We start from the raw sequence: 14577 nt of genomic DNA on the forward strand, positions 1-14577 counted from the left end.
TGCTCCACAAATAAGCTGACAGTTACAAATTAGAGCCTAGATGATATCCACGACAAGGGTGCATATAGGTAGTATGAAAAAACAACTATATTGTGATTTAAAAAATCTGTTTCACGGAGTCCACGAGGCTGTGGTGCCCTACGGGGACGCGTTCCTCTGCACACCGGAGGAGGGAGGCTAGGGCACAGCGAGGGCATGGGGCAGGAGCTGGTGGTGCCGTGGTTCCTGCGGGGCGAGCTCGCTGCCAGGTTGGCGGTGGGTGAGACGACGGACCGTTCTAATCTTCCATGCAATTCCCAAATTAGATGTACTACCTTGCAAATTTAGTGTTTTAGGACTCGAAGAGTATTGAAGAGAATTGCAAGGGATAAAACTCCGTACAACTACAAGTCAAAATCTCCTCCAACCCCTTCAATCCTCATGGGAAGAGGATTAACCCAAAAAGAGTAAAATTCCAGAAACGTAGCCTCTCTATCACACTACACTAGGAATACACGCGGGGAAAGATTTACGCGTCCCCGGGTTCGGCACGGCACCGGCGGTTCCAGGCGTGCCCCACAACAGGCGACAAGGCGGCGCCGCCGGGCGCGAGCAGCCAATCTGCGTCGAGAAGCGCGTGGGCAGCGGGAGGACGTTGTCGTGCCACCCGTGTACGCCCACAGCGACACAGCGTGGGCGCGCTGCACGGCTGCAGAGACGCGAGGCCGTGGCGGATGCGCTGGTCTGCGCCTGTGTGTAGCCTCGAGCAGGGGGTTTATGCTTTGCGTTCATATCCGTGCCTGACTCCCTGTGCGTCTTATACGCTAGGAACACTGTAATTCCCTGTCTCTCTGCTAACAACACTCTACCAAAGGTCAAGTGAAATGGTCCGTGACTTAATTCCATGTTTCCAAAAAAATGGAATGGTAACAAATTTTTAGGGGCCAATCTATTTACATCTCCAACCACTTTCCCAAACATTAATCCTTCACATTTTACACGAGTATATCTAGACTCCTGCAATGTATTCGGTACTCCCCCACCTCGCGCCTCAATTTCTTCTGTATAGTACCCCAACTAAGGACTCGAATAAGCAAACGAACAAATATGTACTACTTAAGTACCAGCAATCTTGCTAAGACTAAGCAACCTGAGACGATGAACCTTTCACCATCAGAACATTTCGTTGCCGAGATGATGGCGAATTACCTTGGCAGAGGCTTCTCCAAGACCGGCCTCGCTCCCCGGACCTGTGACCTTTGGCTCCGAGGCGAAGAGCCGAAGTTCTGGGAATGCTCCAGCATCTGAAACCATGGATGGTGTTTGATACGAGTGAACAAGAGTTGTGCTGTCTGTAGAGTCTCCGCGTGTTGTCGCTCTCTGCCATGAGTGAGAGCTCAGTCCAGACAGCATATATGCCCTGCCTGAAGCCTCATAGAGTTGGCGGTTCGCCATCCTCTCCTGCATCTCTCTTAACTCTGCATCAAGGGCCATGCATAGACGGTCCCCGTTCTGGCTTGCAAAGGACTGCGATAGTAACCTCCGGCAATCTTCAAGGATAGTGACGGCCTCAGAGAGAGCACCCCTCTCGGCAGCAGCACGTGCAGACTCAATACAACTGGCAGCTTCTATACGGTTCCTCTCTCGATCAACTTCAATAGATACTGGTTCAGATACCGTGGATGTTGGCCTCTTGATCTTCACCTCATTACCTTGAATCTTGATAGTCGCGTTTGTTACAGGATCTTTGTAAGCACAAGCCACCCTCATCAGTGAAGTCTGTTCGCTAGATTTTGGGATGGTCACTGATAGCAAAATGTCTCTCTCCTCATCAGCATACAAGTGACCGATATCAACAGAACCACTTCGTCCATCTCTTGCCACTCTACTTGGATAGCTACCACATTTGATGGAACGGAGTTGAACACCAGGATCAGTACATTTCATGCTAAGATGCATCTCCTGAACAGAAACACTAAGAAGCCCACCAATACATTGAGCAAAGGCATCTTGCATCACACCTTCATCCTCAATAAAAGAAAAGGTGCCACCAGAAGCTTCAGCAATCGAATGCAATGTATCTGAATCATGATCTGCTCCAAATCCAAAAGCATGCAGGGGCACCATATGGTGTTCATTTAGAATAGAAGATGGAACAAGTGACCTACAACCTGCTGATGTTCTTTGGAAATTTGAGGAAATGCTGTAGGTATCTTGGCCATCTGACAGGAGAATGATACTGCATACTGAATTCTTATAGCTGCGGTCCTCAATCACCTTCACAGCTTTCTTTAGGGCATCGGCAATGTTCGTACCACCACCGGCGCCAAGGGAGTTGATTGCCTGTATGACCTGTTGCCTGCCATGATGTGACATTCGTCGAAGGGGGAATAGTCTTTGGGCAGTAGATGAAAAGGCAATGACTGAAAGGCGGTCAGATGACCGAAGGTGCTGAACAACAAAACCCATAGCCTGCTTGAGGAGTGTTAGCTTTGTGCCTGCCATACTACCACTAACATCAAGGACAGTAACAAGATCAACAGGAGCTCGGCTTGATGTCCTCACAGAGCTTTCATGGACCAAGCTGCCTGTGACATAATCTGAGCTAGAAGTGGGGGCCTTCACATGAATCAGAATATCAAACCCATTTAGACATGATGACTCCGCAACGGATTGGAATTCTGGGTATGAGCTGATCTGGGCAGTTTTACCAGATCCAGAATTAACATTGTCAAAAGCCTCTTTGTGCTGCAAAGGTTCATCATCATTGTAGTCTGCTGGCTCAGAAGTATGTAAGCGACGGACCTCTCGCCGACGGTTTGAAACTTGCCGACGAAGAGCCATATGGGGATCTTGCTGGGGAGATCGACTTTGGTTACCTCCAATTCTTCCATGAGGGCTAGTAGAGGATAGTGAGCGACAGGGTATCTCTTTCCACTTTGCTCGGCAAACTGGGCAGACATAGTTTCCATGTTTTACATTAGATGAGATACAGTGAAAATGGAACATGTGAGAACACTCTGCAGTAAACAGGGCTTGGCCATGGCCAGATCTCAAGCTAGCATAGCATATTGCACATTTCCCCTGTTGAAGTACAAACAAACAAAAAATATCAGCTTAATTCCTTTATACAAAAATAACTGCTGGTACTGTGAAAACTGAATAGCATGCATATTCAATGAACATGTAGACATGAAAAAGATTATTTTTAAAAAAATATATATATTTCCTGATTCCCTAGCTGACCTAGCTTACAACATAGAGGTTGGTACAGACAGTTTTTCTTTTATCTGCTAGACAAAATTTACAAGTCCAGTTCATTACATATACAGTTTAAGTTTCATTTTGACTGTGAAGACTCCTAATAATTCCACCTGCCGAAACATCTTCTATCATTGCTGCATTATGCAAGTATCCAGCTCAATCAGAATAGAACAGCTGATAACACAATGCACCATCCCAGCTATCCTGTGTAGGCGTGCAGCTCAAACAAGCTGATCACAGATGCATCTTTGCAAGGACTGCCAAGGAAGGGCCTATCTTTTCACGAGTCGACCAAAGCACAATGTAACATCTGTCTCCATTAATGCCATGCATATGTTAATGTGACTCTCCTTTTTACTGCACTACACAAGCCTCTAATCAAATTTACTTCATCCAATCCCATCCCACAAAATTACACGTTTCAACACAAGACAAGTTTCAAAACAATCAATAATGAATTTAGTGAAATTAAAAAAAATCATGAATTTAGTGGTTATATATGGTCAGAGGCTCAGATTTATTTCGGCATGTGAAGTAAAGCCAGCGTGAAGATTTATCCAGTGACAACTTAACTGAATACCTAATAGAAAGCCAATAAAATTTCAACCTAGCACAAGCTGCACTCCTGATTAAATAAGAAAAGATATGAATTTCGTGATCAAAATAAAAAAAAATCATGCATCACATGTAAAGCAGAACTCCTTTACTGTTTTATCCCCTTTTGTCCCAAGTTGGTGCATGCATGAAACCGATAAATGTAAAATCAATGAGACAATCCATGTGAGGTTACTTGTCAAATTGGTACACATTTCTCATGCCATTGAGACATAAAGGCCACATAAAAATAGAAAGTAGCAGTCAACTATCAGTTGGGGTTGGGCAATCGGCATCCCACATAATGGATAGCAGCTGTCAAGTTGGAACATCTGCCGTAAAGAAAGAAAGCTGGTGGTAGGAGCAAAGAATGGGGTTCGCTACACGTGACCACCACGGGCCGGTGATGAGCAAGAAGCAAGCTTTTCTCTTTCCTTTTCAGGGACGAGGGCAAGTGGAGTACAGTCATACAGATACAGTGGATGGGGATAGGGAAGAGGCTTGCGTTAAGCAGTTATCTTTTTTTTTCTCGAAAGGATGTTAAGCAGTTATCTAAGGAAAGCCATTGACTAACATAGAAACGTCAGAGTCAGACCACAGCTGCCAGCTGGCACACAATCTCTCAAACCAGAACCGAAGTTATTGAGCGATGTGGAATGAGCTAACAGACACATTAGACGATACAGAGCAGAGCACACCACAGAGCTCACACGATACCTCACATGAATGATGAATCTCTTCTTACAGAAACACAGAAATTGCAGCTTTGACAATAATTTGGCATTTTTCATTCTGACGATAGAGAATAAAACGACGCAAAACAGCCTCAAAAATGATGTTAGTACAGTCGAGAAGCTTGATGAAAACAAGGGAAGAAGAAAAACTAGAAGCGCGCAAGTACAAGCAACGATCGTAATCATGACGAAGAAGCACACAGGAATTCCTCGTAAAAGTCCTAAACAGTTGGAGCGAACGTCAACCTTCGTAATGAATACTGAATACGGAGATCGTCAACAAAATCACCAAAGCTCGCGTTACGCCAGTAGCATTTCGATTCCAAATCACTAAATGCTAAGCAGAACTACCAACACATCCCAATTCCCGATCAACCCAGCGTTGACCGGAGCGTTTTTTTTTCCTTTCCATTTCGATCGAAACCCCCAACCCCAATTCAGAAACGCTCGAAATCTCAGTCTCACCTTGGACGACGACGAAGAGGAGGAGGAGCTGCCCCCGGACCTGGACCGCCGGAGCGCGCCCGACGGCGTGCTCGGCCCCGATCCGCCCGCCGACGCCGACGCCACCGCCACCGCGGCATCCCGCCGGCAAACGCCCGCGCCCGCCGTCGCGCGCCGCACGCCTCCACCGCCCAACACGGGGGCGTGCGCGAAGAGGCGGAGGCCCAGCGCCTTCCTGACCTTCCTCCACGCGCCCTCCATCGTCGCCGCGACGCGCAAGCCTGCCAAACCGCCTCGTCCCTCCTCCTCCTCCCGGCCAACCGTCTTCCAGACTCCGCTGGGCGGGCGCGGGGGCTCTTAAACCGACCCGCCTACGGGCTACGGCGATCGCTGGAGGAGGATCCGGGGGACGGGAAGAGGCGGTGGGTTTTGGAGGGGAGCAGAGCCGACATGGGAGGGAGTGGAGGTGGAGGTGGAGCGTTTGGGGTGCGGCTTCCTGCTGCGTTTGGTTTGACTCGCCTCCCTCGTGCCCGCGGGAGGCAGTAGCGTCCAGGGAGGAGTAACGGAACCAGCTGGCTGGGGGTTTTGAATTAAGAGCGACGAGTGGGTTAGCGTGGTGGGCGGTGCCGGTGATGGGCCCAGCCTAGCTGGAACCCTGGGCCGGTTTACGCCGCCATCCTGGCCGTGGCCGGCCCGGTGAATTTTCTTTTCCCTCCGCAACCTCTCTCCCGTCAGAACCGGATCCTTAGAATTCTCATCCTTCCTATCTCAAAAAAAAAAACCGCATCCTTCAAATGAAATCAAACTTTCCTCAAAAAAACCAAACAATTCAACCTATGAAAAGTCTGAGTGGAACGGCTAGCGTGGTAACCTGGCGAGATTGCTTGTGCTCTGCTGATGGCCAGCCACGCTCTCGTCTCAGCAGGCGAGTTCGTTCGCGCGCTCGTGGAAGCAACAGCAAGCAAGGAGTGCACGTGTCCCCGGTCAAACACGCCGGGAACTAGCCCCGGTGCTGACGGCATACGTCGGAAGCCCGGAATAGATTAGCTCGGCCTCGGCAGGTCTGTCATCTGCCACGCCCATTCGTCCCGAGTTCCCAACCACTCTTTACTGAACAAGAAGAGTATTGGGGCTGACAGGGAGGCCGCTCTCCCCTGCTCGTCAGTGGTCGCCCTGCCGACGCAGGACAAAAAATGGGAAGAAATCAGGGTCGCCCAGCCAGGCAAGCGATTGAGAGATTTATGTTTCCTATCGTCGCGCCGGTGGTTGGGGATGCTCTTCGCCGCCGATATTATACGGGTGCGTGCTGGTGAGCGTATCCATCGGCGCTCCGCCGGGGAAGATACTCGAGAGCCGTTGGACTGTCCTGTTCCGGCCTGCTCGAGCTCGACAGCGCTGGCGGGTGAGCTGGGGGGTGAGCGCGGCTGCCGAAATTTTGATGGCGCGCGCCGCTCAGGTAGTCAGATGTCATCGTGCTTTTCAGGTGATAGCTTGCTCCCGTCTTTTCCCCGTTGAGCATCAACTTGAGATCTCAGGAAAAAACAACACTTGATATCTCACATCTCAGCTTGATCCGGCAGGCTGTGCAGAAGATATGGTATGCCACGCGAAGATTTGGACCTTATCGCGTTAAGAGACGCAGTGATGAACGTGGGAGCTGCAGGGTGATGCGCAAACTTCAAGCCCACAACTGGCAACACAAGTGCAGTATTCTCTTTGCTCGGTTCAGTTATGACAGTCTCAAGCCAGACATTAACATCAGATAGTTCTCATACCGGTCATGTATATAGATAGCGCATAAAGAACTATATTCGCAGCAAACAGCTTCTTTAAAATAAATTCTCATCTAACCCCTTATCTCATTAGTGCTAGCAACAGGCATAGATACATAATTAAATGCGAAATCAGCACTGCAAAGTCAGGTATACCAACTGAAACATGTACCCAGGTCCCTCCGAAGTAGTATCTCTCTATTCTTACACATCAACTTAGTTTCAGCATGTAAAAACCCGAGTCACGGTACTGAATAACAATAGTCTTGCTTCAGAAAAACAGCAAGAGTCATACGTTCCAGTCACGTTATACAATTTTAGCATCTCTGCTAGCTAGGCATAATGCTAAACTATCAACTCTTCAGCCTCTGCTCAGTATCGATATAGCTCAACTAGCTACTCCATCTAACAGAACAAAAGGATGCCGGGCATTATATCTGTACAGTCTTATCATCAAACAACTCTGCCACCGATCTCAATGCACTGAGAAAGATTTAGTCCAACATGATGACTCAAAATAAGGTACAACACCTGAATAATGAATGTGACGGCATCTAACTATGATGAGAAACCACGTTGACTCTCACAACCAGGGCAATTGTGCAAGCTCTCATGAATGTAAATATCACAATCGAGGCAGAAGTGCTGGTTGCATTTTGGGCAGCGAACATGGAGGCTAGCCTGGCCATCTGCAAGGATATTGAGAAATAATTAATGAACCTGTAACTGGTACATGTAAGACACGTAATATTGAACAAAAAGTGTAAAATAAAATCACAAGAAAGGAAATATGGGAACTTCTGAAGTATAAATGGGTTAGGGAAAATTTGAACGTCCACATAATTCCTAGTTAAACCAATGGCTTTGCCCTCAATAATGCAGAAGCTATCACTTGTCTTTTTGAGACCATTGCAGAAACAATAACATGCTATGTGAACTATTGATCATAATTGGAGAAAGAATGTAAGGTTATTGTTTGGTAACTTCCAGGATCTGGTATGCCATTTTGTCTTTATAAACGTAGTATAATTGGTGGACAGGCTCCACTTAGAAGAGATAATAGTTAGAATAAGGGCAGGTATCGTTTTGCACAAATTTACAAAACACGGCTGTTTAGTACCATCAGAATATGTGCACACAAGATGGCAAGGGCATTAAAAGATATCTTTTGTAGTCTGAAAAAGTAGCAGACATTAGCATACCAGGGTTAAAAAGGTTCTGCTGACAGCCGAAACAGTTTTGTGCTCCCCTTTGGATTCTATTTGGGACAGAGGAAACGTCATCAAATGGTGCTACCGGGAAGAGATGATGATATGACCTTGCCAAGTGTGGAGAACTAACTAGTGTTAGGCCACAAGTTCGACACTCTGTTGGAAGCTCGCACACATTAACTTTGCATCTAGGACATATGTAACCTTCAGCCCCAGACTTTATCTTCTTGTGACAAGAGCAGATAGAGATAAGATCCTCAGCACCCCTCTGCGGAAAGCCCATCTTAATCAAATTAGCTGCGGCATATTCTACTATTGCAGGAGGTGGAGGGGCATGTTCCAGCAACAATTCTTTGAAATGAGACTGTCAAAAGAAAGAAATGTCATTAGCCATTCACATAAATTGAATAATCAAGGGTACAATCGTAAGCATGTTTCCGGCACCTCGTCTAGTGCAACCGTGTAGGATCCACCAGTCTCATCACAGAGATGTTTGCAAATGAAGATCTCTGCAGCAAGACCAATAACTGAACATCTGATTTTGGATTTCTTACATTTTTCTATGGTCTCCATGATATCACCAGGATCACATGTATTTAGGGCAGAATACAAAATTAAGACTTCCTTGTGACCATATGATGGTACTTGATCTAAATAACCATGGACAAGTTCTAGAGCATTCTGCAGAGATGAATCACCAGAACACTCAAGTTTTCCCATCAGAGCCTTAATTTGTGATTCTGGGCTCCCTCCAATGTCTGTCAGTCGATGAGAAATACCATCTTTAATTGTCACTAGGCCAACATGGCTCAAGGGATTCTGGTCAAAGAATTCTCTTATAAAAGCCTCAGCATGTTTTGCAACAACAGCCATTCGACTGGGACGATAATCCATCTCTGAAGCTGCCTACATGAGTAAATAACTATTTTGAGAATGTAACAATAATTTGCATTAGAACAAATCTTCACAAAAAGAAACAGTTGAGCACACCAATCTTCTAAAACTGAAATGTTTATGGATGCTAAAGAAAAAAAAAACAAATGTCATTGAGGTTGGAGCTATCTTCACTAGAAATGCATTTTCCTAAGAATGCCTAAAGCAAAGTGTATGTATAAAGCTTCATCAATCAGCAAAATATTCTTTCATTGTAGCTAATGCTAAAGGAAAAAAAATCAAATGTCATGGAGGTTGGAGATATCTCTTCACCAGAAATGCATTTTCCAAAGAATGCATGAATCAAAATGTACGTATCAAGCTTCGTCAGATCAGAAAAAATTCTCTCGCTCAAGCTAAAGCAGTATTGTTCCCTTCTCGACGAGAAATTGCAAAAATCGGACTCCAATCGTTGCGCTTCGCATATTTGCCATTCTAAACATTGTCATCGTAAAAATAGAACTCCAAACATCAACCACTTGATTATGCTGCCATTCGGTGTATTTTCCATCTTTTCTCTTTTCTTTTTCATTTGTTTAGGGTGTGAAATGTTCCTTATGACCCTCCTCAATTGTGCATAGACTTAGAACATGCTAGCCGACGCTGGCCGACGCCGCCATCGCCGGGGCAGGCACCTGGCTGGCCGCCGCCGCCCCTGGCAGGCAGGCAAGCTGCCGCCCCTGCCTGGACAGGCAGGCAGGCCGCTGCAGCTGCCGCAGGCGCATGCCGGCAGGCTGCGCCGCCGCCACTCGGTAGCACGAAAACAAAATTGTGCATATTATTTTTATGTAAAAAATATTCTGGACATTAAAATGAGCAAAAAAAAATCTGGGCAAAATCTGGGCACAATAAGAAACACAATAACCATGAGTTCATCTCGAAATTCCACGAATTTAGTTTAAACAAGTTTATCTCACACAACCATAAGAGGAAGCGATGCGTCTGCAGTCAAAACGAGACCCATGTACAGAGGGGCATAAGGGGCATATCACACCCTAAATACATGAAAAAGAAAAGAGAAAAGAGGGAAAATACACCAAATGGCAGTATAATCAAGTGGTTGATGTTTGGAGTTCTATTTTTACGATGTTTGGACACAACTATCCAGGATGAATATATAGATAAGGGGAAACGATTAAAAGGGGTCTGATGAAAGGGAACATATCTGGTGCAAACCACAACTTCGTGAAAACCCGTGCAAATCACAGCAAAAAAATTGTCTAAATTCACCCAAAAAATCACACATGTAGATGATATGATGATATACAATCTTGTAAAATACTTTGTCCAAACTCGATTTCGTTTGTGAGATATAGAAATAACAAATTTCAAGCCAGAAAGTTGTCCAGATGATTTGTTAGAAATTTGTTATTTTTATATCTCACAAACAAAGTCGAGTTTGGACAAGATATTTTACAAGATTGTGTATCATCATATCATCTATATGTGTGATTTTTTTGGTGAATTTAGATGACTTTTTTGCCATGGTTTGCACGGGTTTTCATGAAGGCTGTGGTTTGCACTAGATACGTTCCCCTGATGAAATGCTCATTCTTTTCACATATATCTAAGCTACATAATATAGACAAATCAGGGGGCAAACTAATATATATCAGAGATTTCAGATTATAACAGGATCCATCCAATACGGGACTCATTGGTACAAGGATTCCTATCTCAATGTACAAGAGCCAAAATAAGTATTGTGTCATAGCCATCCAATTGGTGGGTGATTCATGAACATGGATCAGAAACTCTCATAGTATCACCTTTAGGTAGCATTGGTTTCTAGAGTTAGTGGAAACTTCCTTGTTGATACCTGTGCCATAGGTACGATTATACGAATCACACTGGAGCCTAGAATTTCCCAAACACCGATCTACCATTCTAATTAACTGTTTCCTTGCATAAAACGATTGATCTCTCAAACTTAGTTTCTAATTAAGAATCTGAGATATCACAATAGCATGGTTAGATTTTAAAAAAAATGACCTCATATCTGCCAAATACAGTGTCACCCACAGCCCACCCCTAGGAATGCACGACCAAATAAGACAACTGACCCAGATAGGTCCCGATGCTGAACAAAAGGAACTAAACGAAACTGATGAGATAACTCGCATGCAAGGTTGTACAGACAAATGAACCAGGACAGTTCATGCAAACTTGCATCATATCCACAACAAATCAAAGGTTATAATTGAACCTACAAGCATATGAAACAAGTCGGCCGCACTATCCCAGTGCTCACCACTCCAATCCCAGTGCTTAAGTTCCATAGTCCGTAAGAGCTGCCACATCACTCATGGAACAAGAGATTGTACTCCACAAACCAGTGTGATATTGGCACGATTCGGCATCGCTACCACCCGATTGATCCCAAGCAACTAAGCCGACTAGCCGAACGACAGAGAGCATGAAGCAAAGAGGACCAACCCGGGAGAGGTCGATGACGATGTAGAGGTAGCGGATGAGCCCCTTCTGGATGCGGGCCGCCGCCGCCGCGGCAGACCGGAGCAGGAGGCGGCGGCGGTACTGCGCGTGGACGAGGGTCTTGGTGTCGATGGGGCGGAGGAGGCCCGACTCGTCCTCCTGCAGCGCCTCCCACGAGCGGTCGTCCGCGTACGCGCGCTCCCACGCCTCCAGGACGCGGCCCTCGCCGCCCTCCTCCTCCTCGTCCTCCTCTTCGTCGCCCGGGTTGCGACGCCGGCCGCCGGAGGTAGTGGAGGGCGCGTTGAAGCCGCCCCCGCCGCCGACGCCGTACATGGCGCGGGGGTGGTGGAGCGACGGCGGCGGCGGCGAGGAGCAGGAGCGGAACTGGAGGCGAGTCGGGACCAGGAGGAGATGGGCCAGTGTGGGTGCTTCTGGTTTGGGGCTCCTGGGCTTTGTTTTGGTTTAGGCCTTGTCCAATGGTACCAGCGACATCGCTGGATGAGGTGGAGGGAAGAGACAATAAAAAAATAAAAAAAAACTCCTCTCCCCTCTCCTCGGTATGTGCAGCTCCGTGAAATGTGCTCTCACAAAGTTTTGATTCATATGTCAGGAGCTAGCGAGGGAATAGTAGATAGCGACATCGTCGCCACCTCATCCGAGGCCGGCGACATCGTCGCCCTCTGGAGGAGGCCTTACAAGAGGAAAGCCCCTTACTGTCCCTTTCGACTTTTATATTTTTTTTCAGAATCAGAACTGAGGAGTAGCAACGAATCAAAGATGCTTATGATTTAATTATATCGTTATTAATCACAACTTGTACTCCTTGAATAAGCCAATGTGGATAGAACCTAAACCAAGGTTGATATTCAGCGCGAAGACTATCATGATTCATGAACAGGAAAGGTAAGGGCACCTCTCTATACTAGTACTTGAGAAACTCACCTGGAATGATCCTACTGCTCTCTTATTCTTTTTTCCCTTCCTGTTAGACTGCCAAATTGCTCCGGTTCTAACCTGTCAAGGGAGCATATCTTTCCTGTTGCCAACGCTGTGTGTTGATTTAAAAAATTAATGACCAGTGTACCATTCAGGTTCTTTTTTTTTTTTGCTGTTCTTGCATTACCAGTTCTATCCATGACCTGATCTGTACCTGACAACCATTCCTTGATCTGTTCATACATGTCAATCTTTTTTTCTCTAAACTGAATGCATCGATCAACTGAATTGGAGTGCATTCTAATATACTATGACGCAATATTTTTCAAAGTGGTCAAATATTGAGAGTTCAAATACTTTTTTATTCATATGGTACATAGTCACACAATAGTCTACACAAACGGTATTCATGGTTGATCATGGGCTATATTCCAAGCATTAAACAGCCAAATAGATAGCAACTGTCTGTGGGTTGGAGGAGCTGTCTGCTAAGTTTGTCTGTGTTGCTAATTCCCAAAACTTGCAGACGGCAGATGTCTGTGGGTTAGAAATGCCCTAAGAGAACCTCATGGGACGGGGTTACACAGAACTTTATTCGCTACTGCCATGTTAGTGACAAGAAAAAAATTTAAACACATCGCATTAGACCATCCCCAACCCTCCACCTAGGATGGTTTCCAGAGCATTGATTATACTGCCACCTAGGATGTTTATTATTGGCATTATATTAAATGAGAGAGAGTAAAGAGATAAAGAAACTGGGTCTCATGCAAGACCCAATTTCTACACAAGAACCTATGCACTAGACATACCAAATTTTGTATTTGGAGAGAGTAGTGTCCTCATGATAAATAAACAACAAATATGATTGGTTGATAGGAGAGAGAATAATTGAGTAAGTATTAATTATTGACCCATATGAAGAAACTATGCATTGAGAGAAGTAGTTTCTAAACATAGTGTCTTGCTTATGTGGTGGTATAGACACTATCTATAGACACTATGGGTTGGGACTGGTCTTAGTATCCAGGAACTTAAGGGCCATAAAAGCATTTCCAACAGATTACTTATATCACATACTCTATATACTTTCTCTCAAAAATATTAATAGTATTTGTATTTTCGATAGTAGTGCTCTAACAGATTACCTAATGGATAGAGTAGAACTAGGAACCCCTGCATTTGAGTAGTAAGAGGGAGATGTATTTTGGTATGAGGATAGAATTGGTGGTCTGCTGGAACAACTCCTATTGTCAAAAGGATATTTTTTTGGTATTGAGAGGAGATATGAGTAATTTATTAGAGATGCTAACTCTTTACCCAAAGATAAGTCCCAATAGAATACAATTGCTTCTAGGTCGACCCACTTGTATCCATTTCTTGTAGCTAGTTTAAATATTTATACTATTTTTTTAAAATGAGATTCTATTTTAGAAAAGTAGTATAAATATTTAAAATAAAAATAGTTGGAGATGCACCTAATGATCACCAAACATTACATCCGAACTGCCGGCGGTAATGGGAGCTCATCGGCTTGGACTGCCGACGGTAATTGGTGCTCAGAGGCCGGCAACCAAGGTTTGAGTGCATACCATCGTGGACAGAGACGCAAAGTGGATCCCAGACTTCTTTCGCGGCCGGACGTACAGCCAGCGAACGAAAATGTGATCATCAGTTCCCAAGACACTGAAGCACCTTTCACAGTGTGCATCTTCAGGTTTACAAACGTTCCTATGCAGGAGGTTCGCCCAGCGCCCGTGATGGAGAAGCCACCCAAAGAAACGGAATTCTGCAGGAAGGTTTGTGGCTTTGTGCGCCAGAGTCGCTCAGCATCAGCATCACGATAAGCAGCCCCCGAGGTGAACCAAGAAACGAGAGTAGGTAGGGGACATCTCGAAGGGAGGAGAAACGGAGACAGTCCTGAAGCAAGATGGCGGTCCTGTTCATCGTCGCATTAATCACCCGGTTGACAAACTCTGTCCAAGTACGTAGCGTTCTGGTCGTACTGCGCCCGGTGCGTGATGCTAGCGGCGAGGCTTTTATTTAGTGTGATCGACGGCGAAGCAATTAAGGGGGTGATCATGAGATGTCACAGTCTCCACCGTTGGACTTGATCAATCTCAATGCAGCTGATGTTATATATGTTTCGACAGATCAGCTAGCTCTAGCGGATCTGTTTTGTTCCAAGTACGGGAGGGCACCTCGAATTCTTGCACTTCCGTGCTGTAGCTTTCGCATCGTCAGGCAGTTTGGTTTGCATATGGATGTAGGAACAAA

At 45.6% G+C, this 14577-nt stretch overlaps 2 protein-coding genes and 1 long non-coding RNA gene across 3 annotated transcripts; 1 reads left to right on the top strand and 2 right to left on the bottom strand.

The window, feature by feature from the left end:
• Nucleotides 1-854: 854 nt before the first annotated feature.
• LOC120683395 (E3 ubiquitin-protein ligase WAV3-like) lies at nt 855-5678 on the bottom strand. The gene is made up of 2 exons (XM_039965475.1): nt 5037-5678; nt 855-3063 (listed from the first exon to the last, which is right to left on the bottom strand). Exons 1-2 carry the CDS (start codon nt 5274-5276, stop codon nt 1153-1155), a joined length of 2151 nt encoding a protein of 716 aa, XP_039821409.1. The 5' UTR covers nt 5277-5678; the 3' UTR covers nt 855-1152.
• Nucleotides 5679-6222: 544 nt separating this feature from the next.
• Nucleotides 6223-7349, top strand: LOC120682556. The gene is made up of 2 exons (XR_005678487.1): nt 6223-6498; nt 6596-7349. It is a non-coding gene; the product is annotated as an uncharacterized LOC120682556 (long non-coding RNA).
• On the bottom strand, nt 6939-11827 carry LOC120682555 (general transcription factor IIH subunit 2-like). The gene is made up of 4 exons (XM_039964515.1): nt 11368-11827; nt 8443-8904; nt 7990-8362; nt 6939-7476 (listed from the first exon to the last, which is right to left on the bottom strand). Exons 1-4 carry the CDS (start codon nt 11695-11697, stop codon nt 7346-7348), a joined length of 1296 nt encoding a protein of 431 aa, XP_039820449.1. The 5' UTR covers nt 11698-11827; the 3' UTR covers nt 6939-7345.
• Between the last annotated feature and the right edge of the window lie 2750 nt (nt 11828-14577).

Source organism: Panicum virgatum, chromosome 7N, assembly GCF_016808335.1.
Source record: "Panicum virgatum strain AP13 chromosome 7N, P.virgatum_v5, whole genome shotgun sequence".
Lineage (NCBI taxonomy): Eukaryota > Viridiplantae > Streptophyta > Magnoliopsida > Poales > Poaceae > Panicum > Panicum virgatum.